The sequence below is a fragment of the Mobula birostris genome, chromosome 2, assembly GCF_030028105.1.
Source record: "Mobula birostris isolate sMobBir1 chromosome 2, sMobBir1.hap1, whole genome shotgun sequence".
Lineage (NCBI taxonomy): Eukaryota > Metazoa > Chordata > Chondrichthyes > Myliobatiformes > Myliobatidae > Mobula > Mobula birostris.
Genome location: NC_092371.1, coordinates 135,255,605 through 135,278,600, shown reverse-complemented (window position 1 = coordinate 135,278,600; position 22,996 = coordinate 135,255,605). Strand labels below are relative to the sequence as shown.

General features: G+C 43.2%; 1 protein-coding gene across 5 annotated transcripts in view; it reads left to right on the top strand.

The window, feature by feature from the left end:
- abcc10 (ATP-binding cassette, sub-family C (CFTR/MRP), member 10) overlaps nt 1-22,996 on the top strand; it is a 95,686-nt gene that overhangs the window by 22,395 nt on the left and 50,295 nt on the right. For all 5 annotated transcript variants that reach the window (XM_072248722.1, XM_072248731.1, XM_072248712.1 and 2 more), the window contains 6 exons: nt 403-559; nt 796-950; nt 4,659-4,738; nt 11,295-11,466; nt 15,935-16,033; nt 22,619-22,808. In XM_072248722.1, coding sequence (XP_072104823.1) covers nt 403-559; nt 796-950; nt 4,659-4,738; nt 11,295-11,466; nt 15,935-16,033; nt 22,619-22,808 — 853 coding nt within the window. The remainder of the gene's footprint in view (nt 1-402; nt 560-795; nt 951-4,658; nt 4,739-11,294; nt 11,467-15,934; nt 16,034-22,618; nt 22,809-22,996) is intronic.

Here is a 22,996-nt window from a genome sequence, read left to right as displayed (position 1 = left end):
ATGCAGTTAAAGTGGTTTATGGAGATGACAGAGTGGTCCAGAGAGGGAACAATCCCTTCAAAACAGAGAAAAGGGAGAGAAAGGGAAGAGTCTGATAGTGAAATCTTGCTCAAGGTTGTGGAAGTTTTTCTCGCTCTCTTTATGCCACTCTCCCTATCCCATTCTTTTTGCTGTGACCCACACCCCACACATCTTCTCACAATGCTCTCTCATTCTCTGCCTGTGTTAACCATCCACAACCACTCTTCCTCATCGCTCCTACCATCCAATCCACCTCTCCCTGCCCAAAAATTCTTTCACCCACTTAAAAGTCCATCTTGTCTATCTACGATATATTCTTCCCCATTCTATTGCCCATTACAATTTCCTTTCTTATGACATGCCCCCCTTTCCTTTTTGCAGGTGTTTACAGCCTTGGCTTTGGTGGGAATGCTAATTATGCCCCTAAATAACTTCCCCTGGGTCCTGAATGGGATATTACAGGCAAAGGTCTCCTTGGATCGGATCCAGCGTTTCCTGCTGCTCTTTGACCAGGATCTCCGCACCTACTATACAGAAGGTAAATCATTTCCATTTTTGAATCCAATTTGTTTTATAATATCTTTCTTGCTATAATTGCCAGGCACTTTGCCACAAGCAAATTTTTGAATGGACTTAATTGCATCGGATATCAGCAAAAATTCATCCTCTCATTTACCTTGAAAAATTTCCAAAATAATCTTCTGAATTAACTTTTTTATTATGTTGTGTATGGTGACAGAATCCTAAAACATTGGAACTTTGTGCTTGGTGCAGGCAGACCTGAAGATCCTAACTCAGCAGTTGAGCTGTATAATGCTTCCTTCTCCTGGAAACCCAGTGAAACTTCTGAAGATCAAAGTTATGGTAAATATGAAACTGAGCAAGATGGTAGCCTGAAGCTCTTGAATCTGAATCTGATGTTGAGAAAGGTCAGTTCATTATTAAAAATATATTATTTTATGTCTGTAAAGAAAGAATTAATCAGATAATCTTAAACTTACTCATATTATACTATTCCTCTTTTATTTCAAAGTTTGTTGTATGTTCACCCCAATCTTTGTTTAACAGGGAGTTTAAAGGTTCTGTGTCCCCCCCACCACCACACCCACCACACTCTTCCTCTTTTATGCTTCTTCTGTCACAAATGTAATTTCTTCAGCAACCTGGCCCTTTGGATGTTTCACCTTTTCCTTTATCTGTGCTGCCAGCAAAATGGTATTGTACCCCAGCCTAAATTAGTAGCCTGGCTTTCAAACCCTGCAAGCTTTAAACATAATTCTTAAGTCCATCTTTATCACTCGAATTATGGTGGTCTTAAATGAACACCGTGCTTTACTTCCAGACCTTGTACTATTTGAATAGAATAAATGTTATCGTTCCCTCTCTCGCTTTTCCTCACCACCTATTACCCCTCACATGGATTCACCCACCTTTTCATAATGGCCATTTCCCCTCTTTCTTTCCAGTCCTTACCTCTGTCTGTTGGGATGATGTCCCTGATGCAGCAAAGCAGACAGAAAAACATCGTGATCCCATATCAAGTTGGAGTTTCAGAGAAACTCAGAAGGATTTTCAACAAACACTAAATTCCACACCACCAGGTTCAGGAACAGTTATTACCCCTCAACCATTAGGCTCTTGACAGAGGGGATAACTTCATTCTACTTTGAATTTTGAACTTCATAAGGAAAACATCAGTCCAGTAAAAGGGATGTGATAATTCAGAAGATATCCTCAATATTACTTAAAACAATTTGGATGAATGAAAAGGACGTTGTTTTTTACTACTGGTGATTTTGAAGATATCACTGATAAAGATGTCAAGGAAGAGCTAGTAAATGTAATATAGTCAGATCTTCATAAGTTGCTGATCCTCTCCATCTCTGATCCCTGATGAAGACTGACTCATTGACCTCCAGATTCCTCTTCCTGAAGTCAATAATCAGCTCCTTGGTCTTGCTGACATTGAGTGAGAGGTTGTTGTTATGGCATCACTCAGGCAGATTTTCAATCTCCCTCCTCAGTGCTGATTCACCACTGTCTTTGATACGGTCAAAGGCAGTGGTGTCGTCAGTAAACCTGAATATGGCATTGGAGCTGTGCTTAGCCTCACAGTCGTAAGTATAAAGTGAGTAGAGCAAGAGGCTAAGCTCACGGTCTTGTGGTTCACTTGTGTTGATGGAGATTGTGGAGGACATGATGATGCCAGTCTGAACTGACTGGGGTCTGCAAGTGAGGAAATCAAGGATCCAGTTGCACAAGGAGGTATTGAGGCCCAAGTCTTGGAGCTTATCGAATGATTTTGAGGGGAGGGATAGTTTTGAATGTCATGCTCTGGTCAATGAAGAGCATCTTGTTGTATGCACCTTCACTGTCTAGATGTTTCAGAGTTGAGTGAAGAGTCAATGAAATGGCATCTGCTGTTGACATGTTGTGATAGTAGACAAATGGGAGCTGATTGAAATCACTTCTCAGGCCAGAGCTAGTATGTTTCATCACCAACCTCTCAAAACACTTCATCACAGTGGATGTAAGTGCTACTGGACGATGGTCATTGAGGCAGGTCGCCATGTTTTTTTTAGGCTCTGGTGTAACTGAAGCCTCTTGAATAAGGTGTGTACCTCAGACTCCCAAAACGAGAAGCTAAGAATATCAGTGAACACGCCAGCCAGTTGATCAGCACAAGTCTTTAGTACTCAGCCTGGTACCTGGTCTGGGCCCAATGCTTTCCATGAGTTCACCCTCCTGAAGGATGCTCTCATGTCTGCCTCGGGGACTGAAATGGCAGGGTCATCGTGAAGGAGTTCGTGAAGGTGCCTCTGTGTTTTGATCATCAAAGCAAGAATAAATGGCATTGAGCTCACCTGGGAGTGAAGCCTTTTTCGCTGGGTTTCACTTTGTAGGAGGTGACAGCATTCAAACCCTGCCACAGCTGTCGAGCACCCTTCAGTGATTCAGGTTTGGTCTGGAATTGCCACTTCACATTTGAGGTGGCTTTCCTGAGGTTGTATCTGGATCCCTTGTATTTTACTTGGCTGCCAGACCTAAATGTCACTGATCTGGTCGTCAGCTGATAGCGAATCGTATGGTTCATGCAGGGCTACTGGTTGGGGAAGACTGAATGATTTTTTTGGGGATACACTCGTTTATGACTGTTTTGTAAAGTCACTGACGACCATGGTGTATTCGTTCGGATCCTCTGATGACGACCCATTTCACCAACTTGAAGCAAACCTGTAGCCGCTCCGCTGCCTCCCACAACCACCTCTTTGTTGCCCTTATCTCTGGAGTCTTGCTCCTTGGTCTCTCCCTGTGTGCAAGTAGGAGGAGGACAGCCAGGTGATAAAATTTCCTGAAATACGGTCCTAATCGTAGTATAACAGTGGTTGAGTATGTTGGAGCCCCTTGTGCTGCAGGTGATATGTTGTGCTGTATATGATGCTATTGCTCACTGGTCTGTAGATCTGGTTTCTTTTCCTGCTTTTATACAGTGTGTATATTCAGGTTATATATACCATCCTCCACCTTTAACAGTAGAATTTTGAACGATGACAGCCAATGATTCCTCTATTTCCATAGCAACCTCTTTTACTGCTCTAGCATACCATTATCAGGCCTAAGGGATATGTCCCATTCATTTCTCTAGTTTCTTTTTGTAATGTTAATTTTCTTTAATTCCTTTTTCTCATTAGACTTTTGCTTCCCTAGCATTTCTGAAGTGTTATCTATATTCTTTTCCATGAAGGCAGAAACAATGTTGTTTTTTTCTAAAATGCATTGCCATTTTCCTGTTCAGCAACATAACTTTCTGTTTTCCTCATGTCATGACCTGTATCTGTCTTTATTAAACCACTCAAAAAATTCTGCTTGCTCTTACAGTTGATTTTCATTTTTTCTGTAACCTTGCTCTCATGCATTACTTTTGCTTTCTTAATCTTTTTTTTTGTTTTGCTGCTTTATAAGCTACTCCCCATTCTTAAATTTGCTACTTTTTCTGGCTAATTTATGTAATTTTTTGGTTCTTATGCTCTGCCTAACTTTTGTTAGCCATCGTATGTGCTTTTGCTGTTGCGTTTTTGCACCAGAAAGCAACATATGATAGTTGCCCTTGCTTCATTTTTACCTCTTTGCCATCACTCCTCTCAATGAAGCACGCCAGAATATTATAGTCAACTCATGTCTCGTGCCTCTGTTGTTTCCTTTGTTGAGAACATGGAACAATACAGTCAGGAATAGACCCTTTGGCCTACAATGTCTGTGCCAAACTCAGCGTTAAAGCTTTCCTGTCTGCCTGCACGTGATCTCTTTGCCTCCATTCCTGTATGTTCATGTGTCTGTCTAAAACCCCCTTAAATGTCGCTATCATATTTGCTTTCACCCCTGCCCCTGGGATTCAGGCATTTACCACTGTGTGTAAAAAATCTCAACTCCTCTCACCATAAATCAACATATCTAGCATTTGGCTTTCTACCCTGGGAAAAGATTATACTCCCTATTTATGCCTGTCATAAATCTATAAACTATCTTTGTCACGATCTTACTGTTTGGTGGGATTTCTGATGACTTTCTGCTTTTCATTGCATTCTCAAATGGATAAATTCACCACACTTACAGGTTTTGCTTCCGTCTGTCTGCAGGGGCAACTGATTGGAATTGTTGGAAAGGTGGGCTGTGGCAAGAGTACTCTGTTAGCAGCAGTAATGGGAGAACTCAACAGGTAATGCACAACTGTATAGAAATTGCAGGAATGGAATGAGTATTTAACCCATTTTTGGTTGTTTATTTAAGGATGCTTTTTCTGTAACTACCTTCTCCCCCATCTTCCTTTCAATTTAATTATTAACATTCACATACTGTAGTTACTTTGTCAGCAATCAAGAGCCGGTTAGTCTCATGTCTCTGTCAATCTCTTATAATTGTTCTTGATCCTCCTGCCTCAACTTTTGGTTTTGTAGATCAGAATTTTCATTCACAATTTATTGAAGTACCTTCCAGGGAATCCGGCTGAGAAGGAGAAATATGTCTTTTTTCAGGATGGCCTTCTTTTGAGTGCACGTCAGTTCCTTTTCACGAGCATGTTGCTGTGGAAAGATGCTGAGTACAATGTGGAGAGGAGAGTTATCCTCCCAATACTACACTGCCAGTTCAAAATTGTTTCCAGTGGTGCTAATGAGAACTGCTAATTCAGTGTCAGTTCTTACTGTTGTTGGGAGTTCAGTGTATGACTTGTGCTCCCTCAGATGTGAGTTATTAAAGGAGATTGAACATACAGTATATTGTTGGGGAGCTCAGCATCCTTGCCAGCTTGTTGAGGGATATCTTGGCTCTGCAGATTCAGAAATTTTTAGAAGATAGGTTGGTTCACATGCTGAAAATTCTGTCATTGAAGAGTTAGAATACTACTGGGTAAATGCCCCCAGTGGCTGCTTTATTAAGTACACCTATACATTTGCTCATACATGTAATTATCTAATCAGCCAATCATGTGGCAGCAGCTCAGTGCATAAATTGGTTCAATTGTTGGTCAGGCCAGACATCAGAATGGGGAAGAGCAACACTCACAACACGCTGGAGGAACTCAGCAGGTCGGGCAGCATCCGTGGAAACGATGAGTCGACGTTTCGGGCCGGAACCCTTCGTCAGGACTTCATCAGAATGGGGAAGAAACATGATCTAAGTAACTTTGACTATGGGGTGATTGTTCGTGCCAGATGGGATGGTTTGAGAATCTCAGAAATAGCTGATTTCCTGAGATTTTTGTGCCTCTGCAGTTCACAGAGAATGGTGCAAAAAACAAAAGAAAATCCATTGAGCAGCATTTGTGTTGGTGAAAATGCCTTATTAATGAGAGAGGCTAGACTGGTTCAAGCTGACAGAAAAATGACAGTAACTGAGAAAGCTACATGTTACAACAGCCTCTCTGAATGCACAACACATCGAACCTTGAAGTGGATGGGCTACAGCAGCTGAACATCACACCAGGTTCCACTCCTGTACCGAATAAAGTGGTCACTGGCTGTATACTGGAGTTCTAGACCCTTTATCCAACAAAGGACATCCTAACATTGAGGGCAATCCAAAGGAGATTGACCAGACTAATTCCTGGGATAAACTGGTCCAGTACACCTGAAAGTTTAGAAGATTGGTGGGGGGGCCTTATTCAAACATAGAAGCTCATAAGGAAACTTCTCAGGGTAGATGTTGGGAACTTTCCTCTAGTGAGTGAGTCCCAAACAAGGGGGCATAACTACAAAATTGGAGGCCAGACATTTGAAACTGACGTTTGCTGAAATTTAACACTCGAACACAGATGCTGGAATCTGGAGCAACCAACAATCTGCTGGAGGAACTCAGCAGGTAGAGCAGCATCTGAAGGAGGAAAATTTCAACACTTTTGGTCAAAACCCTGCATCAGATTGAGAGAGGAGAGGCGAGATGGCCAATATAAAGAGGGGAGGGAAATGTTAAGAAAGGAGGCTGAAGTGATTGGTGGACTGAAGAGCGGTGGTGGTGGGGAGCAACGGTGGAGTTAGGAGACAATGGCAGGTTAAATAATAGATGGAGTGTTTTGAAAAAAACACTTTTGACTGCACTCTCAGGTACAGTACTGTGCAAAAGTCTTAGGCACTCCAGATTTTTTACATAAATTTTGTTTTTGATGTTCTTTTTTTGTCTTCTGCATTAGTGTGTGGGTAGAAAAGTGCAAATTTTAGATGTTCAAACATTCAGTTTCCAATACATTAAATGTTACAGAGAATTATTATTTTTCATTAAAGAAAGTAGCATATTAAGTAATAGGTCACTTTTCAAATAAAAACTTGATTACCTTGCAGATATATAGCCCAATGCATGATTAAATGCATGATCCCTTTTGTGGGATTTTCTATTTGAAGGCATTGGTGTTTCCATACCAGGCTGTGATGCAGTCTGGCAATATATTCTGCACTACACATCTAGAAATTCTTTAAGTTGCCTGTCATTGATGACCTGTTTGATTTGTTGACCAACAAAAATGCTTTCCTTAATCTTGGCATCAGTTATTCTGGGAAGCATCTGTCTCAAATATTAAGATCCTTCATCGAAATTTTTGTGCCTGGTGATAGCAAATTCCATCCTTACAGTCCGGAACCCAATAATTATTACTAAAACCTGTCCTGCCATGCAGCAGCCGCGCTGCCTAAGCATGCCCAGGCATGCCTGGACAAGATAGGAAACTTTCCGGCTTACATTGTAGGCAACATTTTAATTGACTTGAATTATGAATTGAAATATTAAATATAAGGAAGGAAAAGGAAATTGCCTTTTAAATTCATGAGAGAGCATAGGCCATCAACTTTTTGCTGTTGATGTTTCTATAGCAGGCAATTTCTTTTTTACGAGGTCGAGTTGCTAGCTCGACGCTCAACCTAGCATGGATGGAAAGTGTTCCTGGGGAGCCGGCTGGGTTCGAACTCAGGAGCCTTCGCCCCGAAGTCCGGCACTGATGCCACTATGCCACCAGTGATTTCAAAAATTGGTGTGTGATAGGGAAATTTCATGGTGATTTTCATGTCAGTAGCTCAAAATTCATAAGATACACCTAAAGGTATTCAGGAAGCAAAATCTTTGTTGTCCAGTGTAATCAGCTTCGTGGTCTTGCTGACACTGAGTTGTGGCACCACTCAGCCAGAATTTCAAACTTCCTCCTATATGCCAATTTATCAATAATTTTGATTTGGCCTACGACAGTGGTGTTATCAGCAATCTTGAAAATGGTCTCCCAAGCAGATATTTTGTGTCAGACAGGAGTTTCAAGATGCCTGTTCAAGCTCTTCTGGACAAGCACCAAGAAATGGGCAAGGTTGAGGACACAGTGGTCAACCACGGAAACTGAGTGCAGCAGACGAGAGATACATCAAACTGACTTCCTTTTTAAATCGGAAAGAAGTCCAGCAATGCTATCAGCTGTGAACTCACAGAAATGACTGGAACCCAAGTACACTCCTCTACAGTCCAGAGAAGTCGTGTCAGAAGTGGTCTTCATGGAAGAGTTGTTGCCAAAAAGCCATTCCTCCAAAGTGCAAACAAAGCCAAGAGACACACCTATGCACAAAAGCACAAGAGCTGGGGTGCTGAACAATGGCAGCAAGTATTCTGGACTGACGAGTCAAAATTTGAATTTTTTTTGTCTCAAGCAGGAGACAGTTTGTCCGTAGAAGAGCAAGAGAGCACAAAATGTATGAATGTCTGCATCCAACAATGAAGCATGGCAGAGGTTTCCTGCAGGTTTGGGGCTGTATTTCTGCAAATGGAGTTGGTGATCTGGCCAGAATTAATGGAATCCTCAGTGCTGAGAAGAACAAGTAGATTCTTATCCATCATACAATACCATCAGAGAGGCATCTGATCGATCCCAACTTCATTCTGCAGCAGGACAATGACCCCAAACACACGACCAAGGTCATAAAGAACTATCTTCAGCAAAAGGAATGACGGGTTCTGCAAATGATGGTCTGGCCTCCCCAGAGTCCTGATCTCAACATCATCGAGGCTGTCTGGGATTACCTAAAGAGTTGGAAGCAATCAAGACAGCCAAAGTCTGCAGAGGAACTGTGGCAAGTTCTCCAAGATGCTTAGAACAACCTACCAGCTGATTTTCTTATAAAACTGCCTAGCAGTGTATCTAAGAGAATTAATACAATTTTAAAGGCAAAGGGTGGTCACATTAAATAGATAGATACTTTATTGATCACAAAAGAAACTATAGTGTCACAGTAGCATTACAAGTGCACAGATATAAATATTAGAAGAGAAGTAGAAAGAATAAAAAAAAAAGTTACCACAAATAGTCTGACAGGAGGGGGTCATCACTTCCCTGGCTGTAGGTTGACTCATTATAGAGCCTAATGGCTGAGGGTAAAAATGACCTTATATAGTGCTCTTTGAGGCAGCACAGTTGTCTTAGTCTATTACTAAAAGTGCTCCTCTGTTCAGTCAAGGTGGCATGCAGAAGGTGAGAAACATTGCCAGGATTTTCTGTGGGGCCCTTTGTTGTACCACAGCCTCCAGAATGTCCAGTTTGACTCCTGTAACAGAGCCAACCTTTCTCATCAGTTTATTGAGCCTGTTGACATCACCAGTGTTGATGCCATTGCCCCAGCACACCACCGCATAGAAGATTGTACTGGCGACAACAGACTGGTAGAGCATGTGAAGGAGAGGCCTGAATACTCCAAAGGACCTCAGTCTCCTCAGGAAATAGAATTGACTCTGGCCCTTACTGTACACAGCCCCTGTTGGTGCTCCACTCAAATCTTTCATCCAGGTGCAGCCCCCAGGTACTTGATTGGGGGAGATTTCATTGAAACTTATCGAATACTGAAAGCGTAGATAGAGTGGACATAGAATGAATGTTTCCTATAATGGGTGACTGTAGGACCAGAGAGCACAGCCTCAGAATAGAAAGATGTTCCTTTAGAACAGAAATGAAGAGGAATATCTTTAGCCAAATGGTGGTGAATCTATGGAATACATTGCCACAGACATCTGTGGAGACCAAGTCATTGGATATGTTTAAAGTGGAGGTTGATAGTTTCTTGATTAGTAAGGGCATCAAAGATTAGACCATAAGACGTAGGAGCAGAATTAGGCCATCTGGCCCATTGAGTCTGCTCCGCCATTCATTCATGGCTGATCCTTTTTTTTTCTCCTCCTCAACCCCAGTTCCCGGCCTTCTCCCCATAACCTTTGATGCCATGTCCAATCAAGAACCTATCAATCGGGCTGGCTGGTGGCACAATGACATCAGTGCCGGACTCCGGAACGAAGGTTCCCGGGTTCGAATCCAGTCGGGGCCGCTCCCGAATACGCTTTCCATCCATGCCAGGTTGAGGGTCGAGATCGCAACACGACCTCGAAATGTCTGTGTGAGGAGTGGCGCGCCACACAGTCTCTCTCTCTCTTGCTCCGTGCCTTTCAAAGGCATGAAAAAGACATCATCACGCCAACATCGGGCACGCACGCACATGCCAAAAAAAAAAAGAAAAAGAACCTAGCAATCTCTGCCTTGAATACACCCAACGACCTGGTCTCCACAGCTGCATGTGGCAAGAAATTCCACAAATTCACCACCCTTTGGCAAAAGAAATTTCTCCGCATCTCGGTTTTGAAAGGCCACTCCTCTATCCTGAGGCGGTGCCCTCTTGCCCTAGACTCTCCCACCATGGGAAACATCCTTTTCACAACTACTTGGTCTAGGCCTTTCAACATTCGAAAGGTTTCAATGAGACCCCCCCCCCATCCTTCTAAATTCCAGCAAGTAAGACCCAGAGCCATCAAGCATTCCTCGTATGATAATCCTTTCATTCCTGGAATCATCCTTGTGAACCTCCTCTTATTTTGGGGAGAAGGCAGGTAAATAGGGTTGAGAGGGGTAATAAATCAGCCATGATAGAATAGCAGAGAAGACTCGATGGGCTGGATGGTCTAATTCTGCTCCTATGTCTTATGGTCTTATTAACAACCCTATGGGAGCAAAAATCCCTCCACATTTCTACTTTGAGTAGCTGGGACCTTATCCTACTTGCTCTCTTTTGTTCTTGACTCTCCCCCACCAGGGAAGTATCTTACTGAGACCCTTTTAAAAACCTCAGAGAGAACAGGACTACAGCAGTTAAAAAAGATGGCTCAGTTCCACTGACTCAAGGGCAATTTGAAATAGATAATGTTAACATTTAAATGAACAGAAAATATTCTGATCGATCTTCTGTCATCCTAGAAATGAGTGTATCACCTATTTAACAAGAATATTCTACCTTAAACAAGGAAACCAAAAGTGTACTACTTTTTTTTTGGCGTGTGCCTGCGTGCGTGGGAGTCTGTGCGTGTGTGCGTGTGCGTGCGTGCGCAATGATGTCTTTTTCATGGCTTTTACAAGGCACGGAGCGAGAGAGAGAGACTGTGTGGCGCGCCACTCCTCACACGGACATTTTCTCAGTATTTTCCCTTTATGAGGTCGAGTTGCGATCTCGACACTCAACCCAGCACGGATGGAAAGTGTACTCGGGAGCGGACCCGACTGGTTTCGAACCTGGGAACCTCCGCTCCTGGGTCCGGTGCTGATGTTGTTGCGCCACCAGCCGGCCCCAGAAGTGTACTTATTGAAAAAGCGATAGAAGAAGGGCAATTGTATAAAGCTAGGTCACAGGTAAATATGATTTTGTTAGATGCATGAACAGGCTTAGAATAAAACCCTTCTCCTAATTCTATACTCTTTTTTTCTTACCCCCTTGCAGGCTTGAGGGCGAAGTATACATATCAACACAAGTGGAAGGATTTGGCCTAGCTGCTCAGGAGGCCTGGATTCAGTTTGCTACAATCCGTGAGAACATACTTTTTGGAAATCAGTTTGATGGCAAGCGTTACCAGGAGGTGGTTGAGGCATGTGCACTCTTGGAAGATCTTAAGGTGTGGAATCCATTACTGATCTCTCTAACATAGTGCAGAGTTATTCATAATCTAATGATCCAGATTGATCTCTCATACATTACACGTGACTTGCTGACACAGTACCTGCAGCATATTACAGAGAGGTGGATCCCAGTGCTGTCTGGAAAACTCACCAGAGGAATAAGTGTCACTCTCACCTATCGCTCTCCCCCTATCATCCCCTCAACCTCATTCTCCTGACTACTGCTACAACTCCTGTTTCATTATAAGGGTGACCATAGAGTGGCAACAGGATGAATGTAATGTAGGAAAAACAAAAAATGCCAGAGACTGTCAAACAGGAGAGCCTGTAGATACTGGTCATCTAGAGCAACACACGCAAACTGCTGGAGGAACTCAGCAAGTCAGGCAGCAGCTATGGAAAGACAAACAGAGTTAGTGGTTCAGGTGAAAGACCCTTCCTCAGAACTGGGAAGGAGACAAAAGAAGATAAAGTAGCTTTAAATTGAAGAGAGGATGGGGGGGTGGGGTGGATAGCACAAAGAGAATATCTCCAGATGTCATTGAGATAAGCTGTGAATGTCTTCTGAGATAACACACGTAGAAAGGGAGAAGTAAGTTAACAAAAGCTGCGGAACGAGGGCTGTTAGAAAGTGAGAATACAAACGTAGTTGTGAAATACTGTCTGTGGGACATATCCAGCAGGTCAGGTGTGCTATTGAAGAGATCACCAATGGAGAGTTTGCCATGGAAATGACTAGTTTTTGTACAGGTTGAGAAAGTAAGTTACAGATTCAGATTTAGATTAATTTATTTATCCCATGTACATACACCAAAGCATACTGTGAAATACCTCCTTTACTTTAACATCCAACACAACCTCAGGGTGTTCTGGGGCAGTTCTCAAGTGTCTCCACACATTCCTGTGCCAACATAGCATGCCCACCACACTCACAGAACAACACAAACAATAACGGCAACAAAACACAACAACAAAATCTGTCCCATTCCGCCCTCCCATCCACCCACCCATGCACACAGACTGTCCTCCAAGCCCTGTTCGGCCCCCAGCCTCCAGTAGATTCAGACTCGTAGACATTGGGCCTTTGACTTCCCAGCAGGCTCTCAGACTCATGGCTCTAGCCACTGGGGCTCGACTTCCAGACTTCTGGTTGACCTTTTGGTTTCATCTTCCGGACTGATCCAGGACTCACTGATGGTGAGGAATGAGGATCGTGGATGGGACCCCAAATGAGGTCTCGAACTCTGATGTTGCTGGCTTGCATGCCTAGGGGTCACCATGGCTCATGCCTCCTGTCTGCACTGAACCCTGATCCCAGTACCTGATCACCTGGGATGGGGGGGGGTGTGGTGGGGGCACCAACCCCCGTTCTCGCTGGCCTGCTGGCCCAACATCTGACCATGGAAGTCTGTTGTCAGACGGCCATGTTGGAGGCCTAGTCTTGGGCCTGACCTCTAAGCTAGATGAAGTTGGAGAACTTGATGTCGTCTTCAGTGCTGCACCATGCCCATCCAGAAGATGAGGTTTTTTAGAATTGTACAGTACAGAACAAATCCTTTGGCTCACCATATTCATGTCAACCCTCGAGTACTCATGTATGGTTGCTCACGATTAGTTTGGGCAATGGAATATCAGTGCGGGAGGTGACAGAGGTAGGTTGAAGTGGCAGGAAGCTCTGAGTTGCCCTGATGAATTGAACATGTTTTGTTTCTCCAGTGCAGTGGTGAACTTTGTGAACACCAAATGTAGTGCACCAGACTGGGTAAGGTGCAGGTGAATTGCAGCTGGACTTGCAAAGACTGTTTGGGTCCCTGGATGGTGGGAAGGGATGACATGAAAGGATGCATGCTGCATTATCTGTGGCTTCATGGGAAAGTCCTGTAAGAAGGAAAGTGGCTGGTGGTGAAGACTTTATTAAATAGTGTCGGATGGTCACCAGCAGAGGTTGGTGGGGTGGAAGGTGAGGACCAGGAGAACTCCATCCTCACACCGCCCAGGATGAGAAGGGGACAGAAGCAGAAGGACACAAAGCAGATGAGATGCATCAGTAGCTTTGTTAACAATGGAAGAGGGAAGCCATGGTTCAGGAAGGAGGAAGACATTTCAGAGGCACCTTATGGCGAGTATCATCATCAGAGCAAATATGGTAGAGGTAGAGGAAGTGGGAGAATGGAATCGAGTCCTTGCAGGAGGTAGGGTGGGAAGCAGAATAGTTAATAAGGCATTGTGATTCTGTAAGGTCTCGATTGCAAGCCCATAGACAATGTGAACCTCATGTTGAAACCCTTTCACTAACAAAAAGTTTGTAAAAAATGTTATTTTGAAGAATTTATTTTCCATGTTTCTTTATCATTGTATAATTAGTGATGTGGTTATTACTATCAGACTGGGTACCACAGAGGCATAGTGGTTAGAGCAACACTGTTACAGCTTGAGGTGTTCTAGAGTTAGGAGTTCATTTCCAGTGCTGTCTGTAAAGATTTTCCCCATGAACCGCATGGGCTTCCTCTGGGTTCTCTGATTTCTTCCTGCGGTCCAAAGGTGTACTGGTTAGTAGGTTAATTGGTTCTTGTAAATTGTCCTGTGGGTAGCCGAGTGTTCCAGCTCATTGGGCTGAAAGGGTCTGTTCCGTGCTGTAGCTCAAACTCGTAAGTGAGTAGAAATCTGAAGATCTGGATTAATGATCGTGTGTTCCCATTTCATAATTTTGCTAATGACACTAAACTGAGCGGAAAAGCAAATTGTACAGAGGATGTGGAGAGTCTGCAACGGGATATAGATAGGTTAAGTCAGTGGGCCAAGGTCTGGCAGATGGAATACAACGTTGGTAAATGCGAGATCATCCACTTTGGAAGGAATAATAGAAGAGCAGATTATTATTTAAATGGTGAAAGATTGCAGCTTGCTTTTGTGCAGAGGGACTTGGGGGTACTTGTACATGAATCGCTAGAAGTTGGTTTGCAGGTGCAACAGTTTATTAAGAAGGCAAACGGAATGTTGGTCTTCATTGCTAGAGGGATTGAATTCAAGAGCAGGGAGGTCATGCTGCAACTATACAGAATACTGGTGAGACCGCACCTGGAGTACTGTGTGCAGTTTTGGTCTCCATACTTGAGGAAGGATATACCGGCTTTGGAGACAGGACAGAGGAGGTTCACCAGGTTGATTCCAGAGATGAAGGGGTTAACCCATGAGGAGCGATTGAGTCACCTGGGATTATACTCTTTGGAATTCAGAAGAATGAGAGGGGATCTTATAGAAACATACAAAATTTTGAAAGGGATAGATAAGATAGAAGTAGGAAAGTTGTTTCCATTAGTAGGTGAGACTAGAACTAGGGGACATTGCCTCAAGATTCAGGGGAGAAGATTTAGGACAGAGATGAGGAGAAACTGTTTTTCCCAGAGAGTGGTGAATCTGTGGAATTCTCTGCCCAGGGAAGCAGTTGAGGTTTCTTCACTAAATATATTTAAGATACAGTTAGATAGATTTTTACATAGTAGGGGAATTAAGGGTTACGGTGAAAAGGCTGGTAGGTGAAGATGTGTCCGTGGCCAGATCAGCCATGATCTTATTGAATGGCAGGGCAGGCTCGATGGGCCAGGTGGCCTACTCCTGCTCCTATTTCTTATGTTCTTATATTTTTATAAGCTGCAAAACAATTACTGAAATAGATCTGGAATGAAAAGCATCACTAATGGTGACAGCTGCATTTATGGTTTGTCATAAAGCAGTTTGTCCAAATGTAACTCCTGACCTATGTTACGAGTTTCAACTCAAGTTAACTACAGTCATGGAAGGTGAATAGATGGCCTTGGTACTGATTCTCTTCCCCAGAATAAATGACTTACCACCCCATCCCACCCCACAACTCACATACTCTTTTAAGTGTACTAAATATTATTTTATCAGCTGTATTAATATTGTAATCATCTGTAAATATGGAAAAAATATAGAAAAAGATCCTAAACTGGGAAATTGATCCCTGTCATACAGAGATAGGATTTAAATTTATCCAATGCCAATAGATTCAGTAACCAAAAATATTCAAAGATCATAAACTGGGAAATTGATCCCTGTCACACAGAGATAGGATTTAAATTCAGACCTACTGATGATGTTGACTGTTAACTGGTCTCCAAAAAGTCAGGCTGCTCTGTTTAGTTAACAGGAACTGCTCGTCACTGATGTGAACAGCCCATGAGTGAGTAAATAGGAACTCTACAAGAAGCTCTGCCATTTAATAGTTCAGAGCAAATTAGAACAAACACGTGCATACTGATGTCTGGTAGCATCTCATAAATACTGGCAGTAAAGGATGGAGAACTAGGTGAACTTTGATCCATCCTGGGACACCTGCTCTGATCTCATTCCCTCAACAAATCAGGTTTAATTCTCAAATGCTGGTAGTATTGATCCAGAATTGCCATAGAAACTTCAACTTTACCTTTTATTTGGATGCAGGTGCTGCCAGATGGTGACCAGACAAGCGTTGGAGAAGGTGGAGTAACTCTCAGTGGTGGGCAGAAAGCCCGCATTGCCTTGGCCAGAGCTGTTTACATGGTAACAATCATTCTATGGTTTCATAGTCAAAGGGAGAGGAGACATCGTACTGCACGATATGAACAATCGCTGTATACAGCCCAGATCTCCCTTACATTTACTGTTCATTGCATGATGTAAAAGGAAGAGGAGAACTGGGGTTCCACACATTCACCAATAAGCACCAAGAGGAGTGAGGACTCCATTTGCAGATCTGTGAAAGATTGGGAGAGGGGAGACATTTTAGTGAGGGTTGGACTGCACATGGGACTGTGAATAGCTGATGAACACACACAAAATGCTGGAGGAACTCAGCATCTAGGAAAAGAGTACAGTTGATGTTTTGGGAGAGGAGGGGACTTCAATCAGATCCACTGCCCAAGGATAAAAGACAGGAGCGGTTCACGGCAGCGTAATAGAGTTTTGACCAGCAGCCAATCGGTGTTTGGGATTAATCAGTAAGAACAAATTAAAGGAAGGCAGGGCAAGCGCAGCGGCCATCATCTGAGTGGACATAGTCAGCGTGGTGATCTTGAGGCTTTAGCTCTTCAAGCCTTCCGTGAAAAGAAGCTTCACTCAGAGAAAGCAAAGGAAAGAAAAGCACAAGTTTTTTCCTTCTTTATATCTGTCAGCTAGGACAGTAGAGATGACAGGATAGTAAAATGCTCCTCTTGTGGGATGTGGGAAGGCAGGGAGAGCTCCAGTGTTCCTGATGACTATAACTGTGAGATGTACATCCAGCAGCAGTTTCTAACAATCTGTGTTAAGGAGTTGGAGCTGGAACTGGATGAACTCCAGGTCATTCGGGATGCTAAAGGGGTGACAGATTGGATATATAGAGAGGTAGTTACACCCAAGGTGCAGGACACAGGAAACTGGGCCACAATCAGGAAGGGGGAAAGAGGTTAAGGGGCTAGTGCAGGGTATCCCTGTGGCCATCCCCCTCAACAACGGGTATGCCACTTTGGATGCTGTTGTGGAGGTGGGGATGACCAAGCAGAGTAAAATCACAGTGGGCGGGTCTTTGGCACTGAGTTTGCCTGTGTGACTCAGAAGGGGAAGGAGAAGAAGAAGCACACTGTGGTGATAGGGGATTTGTTATTTAAGGAAACAGGTAGGAGATTCCCGGACGGCATGTTGCCTCCTGGGTACCAGGGTCTGGGACATCATGGATCAAGTCCTCAACATCCTGAAGTGGGAAGGTGAACAGTCAGAAGTTGTGGTCCATGTAGGTACGCATGACTTGAATAGGACAAGTGACAAAGTTATGTAGAGGGAGTTCAGGGAGTTAGGTGTTAAATTAAAGGGCAGGGCCTCCAGGGTTGTGATCTCAGGACTGCTACCCATGCCATGTGCTAGTGAGGTTCGAACTAGGGAGATTATACAGTTTAATACGTGGCTAAGGAGTTGGTGTAGGAGAGAGGGCTTAAGATTCTTGGATCATTAGGCTCTCTTCCAGGGAAGGTGTGACCTGTACGGAAGAGGCAGTTTGCAGCTAAACTGGAGGGGAACTAATATCCTAGTGGGAAGGTTTGTTAATGCTCCACTGTGGGGTTTAAACTAGAGTTGCAGGGGGATGGGAGCCAGAGTGCCAGTACAGTTAGTGGAGAGGTTGTGAAGGCAGATATTGGTAAGACCTCAGACAAAGTTATGAATCCAAAGGTTGAGTGTGGTGCTACAAAATCAAAAAGGGTTAATACAGGAGTGAAGATGTTGGATCTGATCTGCGCAGTATATGAAATAAGGTAGATGAACAGTTGCAGAATGGCATGTATGATGTTGCATGCATCACTGAATCATGGCTGAAAGAAGATTATAGTTGGGAGCTTAATGTCCAAAGATACACATTGTATCGAAAGGATAGGCAGGAAGGCATTGCTCTGTTGATAGAAAAATGAAATCTTATCATAAGAAAGAGGTGACGTAGGGTTGGAGGGTGTTGATTCATTGTGGATAGAGCTAAGGAACTGCAGGGGTAAGAAAAACCCTGATGGGAGTTGTGTACAGACCCCCAAACAGTCGTAAGGATGTGTCTTATAAATTACAATAGGAGGTAGGAAATGCATGCTGAAAAGACAATGTTACAGTAGTGGTGGGGGACTTCGATATGCAGGTACATTTGGAAAATCAGGTTAGGACTGGATTCCAGGAGGGGGAATTTCTAGAGTGCCAATGAGATGGATTTTTAGAGCAGCCCATGGTTGAGCCCAGTAGAGGATCAGCTATTCTGGGTCGGGTGTTGTGCAATGACCAGAATTGATTAGAGAGTTTGAGGTAAAAGAACCTTCAGGGAAAGTGATCATAATATGATCAAATTCACCCTGAAATTTGAGAAGGAGAAGCTAAAGTCAGATGTATCAGATTTACAGTGTAAAGGGAATTACAGAGGCTGAGAGAGGAGTTGCCAGAATTGATTGGAAAAGAACGCTGGCAGGGATGATGGCAGAGCAGCAATGGCTGAAATTTCTGGACGCAATTCAAAAGGTACATGATATATACATTCCAAAGAGGGAGAAGTATTCGTGACAAGATGACACATCTGTGGCTAACAAGGGAGGTGCAAGCCAACATAAAAGCCAAAGGGCATATAATAGAGAAAAATTAGTAGGAAGTTAGAGGATTGGGAAACTTTTAAAAGCTAATAGAAGGCAACTAGAAAAGTCATTAAGATGGTAAAGATGGAATACAAAAGTAAACTAGCCAATAATATTAAAGAGGGCACTAAAGATTTGTTTATATACATAAAGTGTAAAAGAGAGGTGAGAGTGGATATCAGACCACTGGAAAATGATGCTGGAGGGATAGTAATGGGCAACAATGAAATGGTGGATGAACTGAATAAATATTTTTCTTTAGTCTTTACTGTGGAAGACACCAGCAGTATGGTGGAAGTTCGTGGTGTCAGGGGGCATGAGGTGTACGAAGTTACCATAACTAGAGAGAAGGTTCTTGGGAAACTGAAAGGTCTGAAGGTAGGTAAGTCACCTGGACCAGATAGTGTACAGCCAGAGTTCTGAAAGAGGTTGCTGAAGAGATCATGGAGGCATTAATAATGATCTTTCAAGAATCGCTAGATTCTGGAATGGTTCCGGAAGATTGGAAAATTGCAAATGTCACTCCACTCTTCAAGAAGGGAGAGAGGCAGAAGAAGATAAACTATAGGCCAGTTAGTTGGGAAGATGTTGGAATTGATTATTATGGATGAGGTCTCAGGGTACTTGAAGGCACATGATAAAATAAGCTGTAGTCAGCATGGTTTCCTCAAGGGAAAATCTTGCCTGGCAAATCTGTTGGAATTCTTTGAAGAAATAACAAACAGGATAGACAAAGGAGTATTGGTTGATGTTGTGTGCTTGGATTTTCAGAAGGCCTTTGACAAGATATCACGCATGAGTCTGCTTATCAAGCTATGAGCCCATGATATTACAGGAAAGGTTCGAGCATGGATAAAGCAGTGGCTGATTGGCGGGGGCGAAGAGTGGGAATAAAGGGAGCCTTTTCTGGCTGGCTGCCAATGACTAGGAGTCTGTGATGGAACCGATTCTTTTTACGTTATATGTCAATGATTTGGATGATGGAATTGATGGCTTTCTTGCAAAGTTTGCAGATGATATGAAGACAGGTGGAGAGGCAGGATGTTTTCAAGAAGTAGAGAGGCTGCAGCAGAACTTAGATTCAAAGAATAGGCGAAGAATGGCAGATGGAATACAGTGTTGGGAAGTGTATGGTCATGCACTTTGTTAGAAGAAATGAAAGGGTTAACTATTTTCTAACTGGAGAGTAAGTACAAAACGCTGAGATGCCAAGGGACCTAGGAGCCCTTGTGCAGGATTCCCTAAAGGTTAATTTGCAGGTTGAGTCTGTGATGAAGAAGGTAAATGCAATGTTAGCATTCATTTCAAGAGGACTAGAATAGAAAAGCAAGGATGTAATGTTGAAACTTTATAAAGCACTGGTGGGGCCTCACTTGGAGTATTGTGAATAGGTGTGGGCACCTTGTCTTAGAAAGGATATGCTGAAATTGGAGAAGATTCAATGGAGGTTCACAAAAATGGTTCCAGGATTGAATGGCTTGTCATATGAAGAGCATTTGATGGCTTTGGGCCAGTATTCACTAGAATTTAGAAGAATGAGGGGTGACCTCATTGAAGCCTATCAAATGGTGAAAGGCCCTGAGAGAGTGGATGTGGAGAGGATGCTTCCTATGGTGGGAGAGTCTAAGACCAGAGGACACACCCTCAGAATAGAGGGGCATTCTTTTGCCATGGAGATGAGGAGGAATTTCTTTAGCCAGAGAATGGTGAATCTGTGGAATTCTTTGGCCCAGGCAGCCATGGAGGCCAGGTCTTTATGTGTGTTTAAGGCAGAAGTTGATTGATTCTTGATTGGTCAGGTCATCAACAGATATGGGGAGAAAGCAGGAGATTGGGGCTGAGGGGAAAATTGGATCAGCCATGATGAAATGGCAGAGCAGACACAATGGGCCAAATGGCCTAATTCTGCTCTTAAATCTTATGACCTTATCCCAACTCCTGAACTCAATACATTGATTTATGAAGGACGTTGTGCCAAAAGCTTTCCTTATGACACTATCTACCTGTGACGCCACTTTCAAGGAATTATGGATCTGTATTCCCAGATGCCTCTGTTCTACCACAATCCTCAGTGCCTTACCTTTCACTGTGTAAGACCTACCCTGGTTGGTCTTCCCAAAATGTGACACCTCACATTTCTATGCATTAAATTCCATCTGCCAATTTTCCACCCGTTTTTCCGTCTGGTCCAGATACCGCTGCAAGTTTTCCTTGTTATCCACTACACCTCCAACCCAGATGTTATTCGGAAATTTGCCGATCCATTTTACCACGTTATCATCCAGATCGTTGGTGTATATGACAACAATGGACCCAATACCAATCCCTGTGGCCCACCACCAGTCACAGGCCTCCAGTCAAAGAGGCAACCATCTACAAACACTCTCCGGCTTCTGTGAAGCCAATTTACTATCTCATCTTGAATTTACCACCTCCTCTTGACCAACTTTCCATGCAGGAGCTTGTTAGAGGCCATGCTAAAGTCCATGTAGACGATATCCACTGTCATGCCTTTATCAAGTTTCCTGGTAACTAACCTCCTTTCAAAGCTCTATAAGATTGATTAGACATGATTTATCATTCACAAAGCCATGTTCACTATGCCTAACAAGGCCTTGACTATTCAAATACTTATATATCTGGTTCCTTAGAAACCTTCCAATAACTTTCCCACAACTAATGTCAGGCTCACAGGCCTATAATTTTGTGATTTATTCTTGGAGCCTTTCTTAAACAATGGAACGACATTAGCCATCCTATCCTCTGGCACTTCACCGTGGCTGAGCATGTTTTAAATATCTCTACTAGGGTCCATGCAATTTCTGCACTCGCCTCCCACAGGGTATTAATATCTCTGTAATGTTTTGCCTCTATTTACACCACTACAGTGCCATACATCCATTTTATTATTTTGTTAACAAACTTGAACAGTGCATCACCTGAGTTTATATGTTGGGTGAATTGTTGTGGTTCCAGTGAAGCTTTCTGAGTGACACTATAGGGATATAAAGTATAGAAATAAGTCCTCAGACCCACTACATCCAGGCCAGTCATCAAGAACTTGTCTATTAATCCCTTTTACCAGCCCTTATCCAATAGCAATTTTGTGTACTAAATTATGTACCTTCATAGTTCTCTGCTGCTGTAGCCCATCTACTTCAAAGTTGATGTGCTCTTCTGCACACCACTGGTGTAACGCTTGGTTATTTGAGTTATCTCACTTTCCTGTCAGCTTGAGCCAGTCTGGCCGTTCTCCTCTGACCTCTCTGATTAACAAGGTGTCTTTGCCCACAGAACTGCCTCTGACTGGATGTCTTTTGTTCTTTGCAACATTCTCTGTAAACTTTAGAGAGTGTTGTACATGAAAATCCAGATCAGCAGTTTCTGAAATACTCAAAACTGTCTGGCACCAACAATCATTCCACTAAGATCACATTTCTTCCCCATTTTAATGTTTGGCCTGAACCTCTTGACCATGCCTGACTGCTTTAATCATTGGGTTGCTGCCACATGATTGGTTGGTTAGGTTTTTGTATTAACAAGCAGGTATAAATAATAAAATGAATATTTTTTTATTTACTTAGAGATGCAGCACAGAATAGGCCTTTCTGGCCCTTTGTGCCGAACCACCCAGCAATCCACTGATTTAACCCTAGTCTCATCATGGGACAATTTACAAAGCCCAATTAACCTACTCACCTTTGGAGCACTCAGAGTAAACCCATGTGCACATGGGAAGGAACATACAAATTTGCTTCCAGAGGATGTAGGAATTGAACTCCAAACTCCGATGCCCCAAGCCGAGTTAACAGCTACGCTACCTTGACACCCCAAATAAAGTGGCCATTGAGTGCAGGTTCCTCCTCAAGCTCATCCACTCCGAGGAAAACATTCAGTCTCTTGCCGATTTGAGAACCTACACGTTATTCTGATTTGTATCTCCTGCCACTTAGATTTAACTACATTAATAATTACCTTTCAGTTTCAAGCCCTGCATCCTCGTCTTTTGCAGGACAAGGATGTTTACCTTCTTGATGACCCACTAGCTGCAGTAGATGCTGATGTGGCCAATCACCTCATGAAGAACTGCATTCTGGGATGTTTGAAAAATAAGACTGTTATCCTTTGTACACACCGGACGGAATTTTTGAAAGAAGCTGACATGGTGGTAATGATGGAAAATGGGCAGATAGTAAAAACAGGTGAGCTAGTAAGTGTGTGGTTTTACAGAGCGGACACTCGGATATTCTGAAAACTTTAACCCTAGTCTCATCATAGGACAATTTACAATGCCCAATTAACCTACTCACCTTTGGAGCACTCAGAGTAAACCCATGTGCACATGGGAAGGAACATACAAATTTGCTTCCAGAGGACGTAGGAACTGAAC